Here is a 6,000-nt window from a genome sequence, read left to right as displayed (position 1 = left end):
GATCCAGGAGTTTCCTTGTCTTCTGGGTTGGTTCAAGAAGACAAGGCTGCGGAGTGGAACATTAGTAGTCGTAAACTCGATATTGGGTCTGCTGTTCAACGACGGTTATAAAATAAAATATAAAATTCGACTTTTTGAGCCTCGATGGCTCAGGAGATAGAGCGTTCGCCTTCCAATGAGGCGAACCGGGGTCCAATCCCAGTCGATACGAATTCCGCCACCGGCTTGCACCGACCACAACGCTGACATAAATTATCCTCAGTGGTAGACGGATCATGTGTTAGAGTCACCTTACCGTTAGGCTAACCATGGGAGGATCTCCTGGTCTTCCTCTCCAATTAACGCAAATGCTGGTTAGCTCCATCAAAAAGTCCTCCAGGCAAATTTCTCCCATACTCGATCCAGGAGTTGGCTTGTCTTCTGGATTTGGTTCAAAATTACAAGGCTACGGAGTTGAGGATTAATAGTCGTAAACCCATAAAATTGGGTCGGCTGTTCAACGGTTTTTATAAATAAAAAAAAAAAATCGATTATATCGGCTCAATTTCGAGAAATCCTTTTTCACAGAGATCTCGTATGCTTATCATGTAATTTTGCTTAGCAAAAATTTCTTTTTAATAATGCAATTGGACTTCTATTTACCGAAGTCGCTAAATACCGATAGGTTTTATGGAAAATTCGTTAAATGGAAAAGCACCCTTTGAAATACTTAACACAAAACAGGTTTTAAATTCATAAACACTCAACATAATTAAAAAAGCAATTGATACACCTTTCTCTTGTTAACTAGTATATACTATTTATTTTATTAATATTAAGCATAAAAGAAATCTGCATAGAAAGCATGAATAGAGCAAAACATTTTCCAGTACATGCTACATACATTTTCAATTAAAAAAAGCTAAATTTATGTATAAAATTATAGCTGCATTTATTATAGAAGTCATTTTAAACATACAATACCACATGAAGTCTTAATTATAATCACTACTGATAAAATCCGTTAATTGTTTCTGAGTTTTTCGTTTGAAATGCAAACAAAGAGGAAGAGAGATTTTACTGCTTTCTCTAATAAAAGTTAAGTGGCTACGAAAAACAATTAAAGGTCATTTCCCCCATAAAATGCGTTAACAAGTTTAAAATGTTTTGAAATATTTCGGGAAATAGGGAAAGTGGACTTCAAAGAAAAGTTCGTTAAATAGAAAATTCACTTTTCAGTTTGAAAGGTATTTTACGAAGAAATTTCCAAAAAGTTTTTGGTTCCTCGAAAATAATCGCAAAATGGAAGTTCGTTAAATAAAAGTCCGACTGTATTTAAAATTAAAAGGTATCTTATTAAAACCAATTTGAAGAGTCCGAAATTTAATATTTCCACTTAACCAACAGACTGATATATTAAAAACAATTGGAGCATGCGCGTGAAGCTGATCGCTAAGTTTAAAATCATTTGAAGAACCTATTTAACGATAGTAGTAATAATGATAAGGTAATATTGTAAAATGATGTTATAATAAAGAAAAAACTCAGTTTTAATTTAGAAAACAATCGTAATAATAGCACAGTAGAGATAGACAAATATCACAACTTTAAATTTGGAATACATAATATTAAAATATTAAATAATTAATATTATAGTAGTATAAAAAAAATGTGAAAAATTTAAAATCAATCCCTACTTAGGTCAATAAAGAAACAATTTATTTTAATAACTTTTTATTAATTAATTAAGATTTTTTCTCCCACATGAAACTAAAATTAATGAATTAAATTTAATGAATGAAATAATATTCGCAAAAACTGTATTCACATCAAGTGACATCTCCTACAAGTTCAGAAAAAATGTATTTTTTGAAGAAGAATATAGGGAGAGTAGTGAACTAATAATAGGAATTGAAAAAATATGGAAATGTAGATAAACTGGTTCCTACTATGTAGATTTTTCGCCCAGTAAAAATGTCCTTCCTTAAAAAGCGAAAGAAATTGATAGCTACAATGTATCTTGACTTTAATGCAGGACTCATTTATATGAAAATTAATTTCACTTTGTGAAATCTTTCCGAACGATTATACAAGTTGGTAGTTAAACTATTGCACTAGCAATTGAAAAAAAAACTTTCTTAAACAGCGTAAAATTTGACAGCTACATTGAAATCCGTGCCATGAATCTAGAATTCAAGATTTATTTAAAAGAAAAGTTAAGATATTAACTTTTCTTACTAATAATTACAGTCGAACCTCGATTTAGCGTACTTTGATTTATCGAATATTTTCCCTGTCCCGACAAAAAGGGTGCTAAAAGGCTCTCATTCAACGAATTTTTAGCTTTGATTTAACGAACAACAATCGCTGGAAAAAAATTCGCACATAAAACTAAAAGTTAGAATTTATCGCACGCAAAAATTTTGATTATTTCACACCCAAATCCAAGTGTGCAATTATATGTATGTGTGTAAATATATGTATCTAATTGTGTAATTATATGTATTCAAGTGTGTAATTATATATGTGTATTATGTATTAAGTTTTAAAAGCAAGTAGCATTAAAGAATTACGATAACTTAAAGTTGATTTCTCAACGTATAACTTGTAATTTTTAAGCTCGTTGTAAACAATAATCACTTTTTTTTTATATCTGTATATCTAAAGGTATTTTGCATTGATATTTTTATACCGTACTTGATATTCGATTCAACGAATTGGCTCAACTGTACTATTAACAGCGAATTATGTTCATTTCTTCAATAGAATCAATAATTTGTTATAATTTATCTATCTAAGCTCGGTGAATAGAGATGCGGCACAGTAACAAATAAAAAAAAAAAGTTACTTTTAGGATTTATTTGATTATTTTTTTAAACTGAATGTTGTAACAAGGTTAATTTCTAACGAAGAGGTTTTACCACCCAAAAAATCGTTCGAAAATGTCGCAAGAACAAAAGGGGCGGAGCTACCACTGCGTGTCAATCAAAGCGTCGCCAAAAGGCGGAGTCAATCCAATGTGACATTGCGCGTTAGAAAGGACCGCCTCATTCACAAAACCTGCTCCTTTTTTTTTATTTTACAATTTTTTTTCCCTCCCTCTAGCACTGGTCCTCTGTGCTATCACGCATGTTAACAACTCTACAAGATACAAGCGCTCGGGGCTGGTCGACAATCAAGATCGTTCGTTATTCGGCAACCAGTACGATAATTCCGACGGCGTAAACTGCTACTCTCTTGCAGACGATTTTTCTCGCTCTCTCGTCATCGGATTCTCTGTTTACATTGTGGTTATCGTTTTCTTGGAAATTATTGGCGCATCTTCAGACAAAAAATAAAAAGAATTATTTTATGTTCTCCGAACACGATGGCTTGGCGATAGAGAATTAAATTTGTTAATTGATTTGTATTGCGGAGTGGTGTTTGATTTGACTCTTAATTTGTGCTAGTGTTCGAACTGGAAGAATCTAGAGCACAAAATAAGTGTTCTAGAGAAGATTTAACAATCGAAAGTGGCATCATAGTATGTCCTGCTCTCCATGTGGTTTCGCCTATACTGCATCTCCTCAAGTAAGTCTATCAAATTTCATTATAATATTTAAAAGAATTTCCATGCAACAATGTATAGTGTTGCCATGGATATTTAGGATATTTAAAAAGTTTGAAACTGTTAGTAAACTCACGCCAATACCACCAAGAATTTTATTTTTTTAAAGATTCTACTTTAATGTTTGGTCTGGTAGGATAAGTTAATGTTAATTAACCTTAATGATAGGAGAAATTTAATTTTCTTTAAGGTACTGCATCAGCGTTTAAGAGATCTAGTAGGAAATATTTTTCTTACAGATATATTTTCTTAACAAAATAACATTTACGGGTGGTCACGAATGTATTAAATCATGAAAGATGTTTCTCTCCTATTTGTTACTACACCTACATTTTTCTAAGATACGCGGGAGCCTTGTTTATAGCCCAGTTATTTTAATCTAGCAACTTTTCTACTGCTTAAAATTGAATATGTATAGATAACTAATGATTATATAAAACTAATAATTAAATATGTTTAATTAATCATAGTAATTGTCTTTTAACAGCTTCTTGCTCTTTAGCGGTAATTTTAAAGTTGTTGCAATTGTTTTGTTTTTTTGACAAGTTCCTTGTTTATTATTATTTTTTTTAAAGGATGGCTTATAACATTAATAAATAAGCTATGTTTGGCAGACAAGTTTTTAATTAATAACTTTAATTGTAGAACTTAATAAACAACTTCTAGCACTCTAATTTCGCTGTTAATAAAAACCTATAATACGAGTATAAAACATACCAATTTACCAAATTATTCCAATATGTATTTTTCTTTCTTTCTTTTTTTTGTGTGTGCCTTCCTGATGCTTTTATACATTCTAAATTTTATTATCTTACGTTCCATAGAATGCCAAATAAAACTATAGTCTTTATTTATTTGTATAAAGAAAAATTGACTTTGTGTTGATTATACATGAAGTTAAAACAATTTGAAAAAAGCACAAATAATGTCACATAAACGTCGATATTGCTCGCGTGTGGGTGACATAGATTTGTAACGAAAAAAATCTGTTTATGTGACATCAAACTTCTTTTGGATGGTTAAAAAAAATCAATTTAGTATTAATCAATCTAAAATGACATTCCATTTTTATTTTATTGCTCACATCGATGGTTGTTTAACTATAAAATATAAAGTTTTAAAGGAAAAATCTTTTCGTAACTAAGCTTGTTAAATGTTTTTGCACAACTCATTCTTCATGCAACAGTAAATGTAAACTGTAAATTCATGCATTTTGATAAAAACAAATTTGAAGATATAATTTGTAGAACTTTTCTGCCTTAAAAGAAATGAAGTCGATCTCGATATTTCGAAAAAATAATAGCTTTTTTTTCTTACATTATTGTAATCAATTGAATCATTTTATACAAATCGTTTATTTTTCTAGTAGCTTATCCACTCATTAATCAAATATTTGGCTGTAAGGTCTATAATTTATTCTTATAGTGTTACCGATAGCTTTATTTAAATTTAAGTACTATTAATTAATGTAAAATACCATAAATTAATTGATAATAAATTCCTTTGTTTGATACACCGTTAGACACAATTAATATAACAGCATATCGGATATCATTAATACGTAATATATATATTAATATATACTTGTTTAGATACCATTAATATATGAAGTACTGGAGTGACACTAAATGTTATTAACTGTAACTCATGATATTGTTCTTTGTTTATTTTCAAAGTTTAAAATTTTACTGTAGTAATGCTAGTAAGTAGGAGTAAAATATATATTTTGATTATTTGATGAATATTTCTTGACATGAAATACAAGGTAAAGCTTTTGAAATGCAATTAAGTATAAATAATAGAGTAAAAGCTATGCATTTTTTCCCCCCAATTGCATTATTCAGAAGTTTATTTATATGGCTTTTTTTAGATGTAAACAATGAATTAAAATTCAAAGGGATGCATTTATTGTATAATATTTCCAGGAAATGAGAATTCAAAGATTAAATGAGCAATTTCTAGAAGCGCTCAATTAATTTACTTTGAAGCATTAGGAAAAAGGAATTATTTAATAGTTGAATGACTGAAGCATGATTAATTTTTAAAAAAATCGAAAATAATTCCTATTAATTAAAATGCTTGTAACAATAAATTAAAAAGCTTTTCAGGATATTAACATTGACATTGTTCAAAAATGTTTTTTTTTCTATCTTTCATTTTTATGAAATTGTGTTATAATCAATTAGAAAAATTACGATTTTATGATTTTTTTTAAAAATATAATCTTTAAAATCAACTTGAGAATTATTGGTTTAATTTAGGTAGTTAACAAAAAATTTTAATAACTTGCAAAGAATACTCATTGATAAAAACTGTCTTGCCTCCAATGTGAGCAGCTATGGAAATAAAAATAATTTTTTTTTTTTTTCATTTCTGTTTGTAATTTTTACCGATTTTTATGATTATTATTGTTA

General features: G+C 29.1%; 1 protein-coding gene across 2 annotated transcripts in view; it reads left to right on the top strand.

The window, feature by feature from the left end:
• Positions 1-6,000, top strand: part of LOC107456088 (iroquois-class homeodomain protein IRX-6) — a 54,286-nt gene that overhangs the window by 4,010 nt on the left and 44,276 nt on the right. The window contains exon 1 of one of the 2 annotated variants that reach the window (XM_016073862.3): positions 3,032-3,549. The exons of the other annotated variant lie outside the window; for it this stretch is intronic. Coding sequence (XP_015929348.1) covers positions 3,505-3,549 — 45 coding nt within the window. The 5' untranslated portion in view covers positions 3,032-3,504. Of the gene's footprint in view, positions 1-3,031; positions 3,550-6,000 lie in introns of those variants that run through there. 2 annotated transcript variants of the gene reach the window in all.

This window comes from Parasteatoda tepidariorum, chromosome 7 (assembly GCF_043381705.1).
Source record: "Parasteatoda tepidariorum isolate YZ-2023 chromosome 7, CAS_Ptep_4.0, whole genome shotgun sequence".
NCBI lineage: Eukaryota > Metazoa > Arthropoda > Arachnida > Araneae > Theridiidae > Parasteatoda > Parasteatoda tepidariorum.
This window is presented reverse-complemented; position numbering and strand designations above follow the sequence as displayed.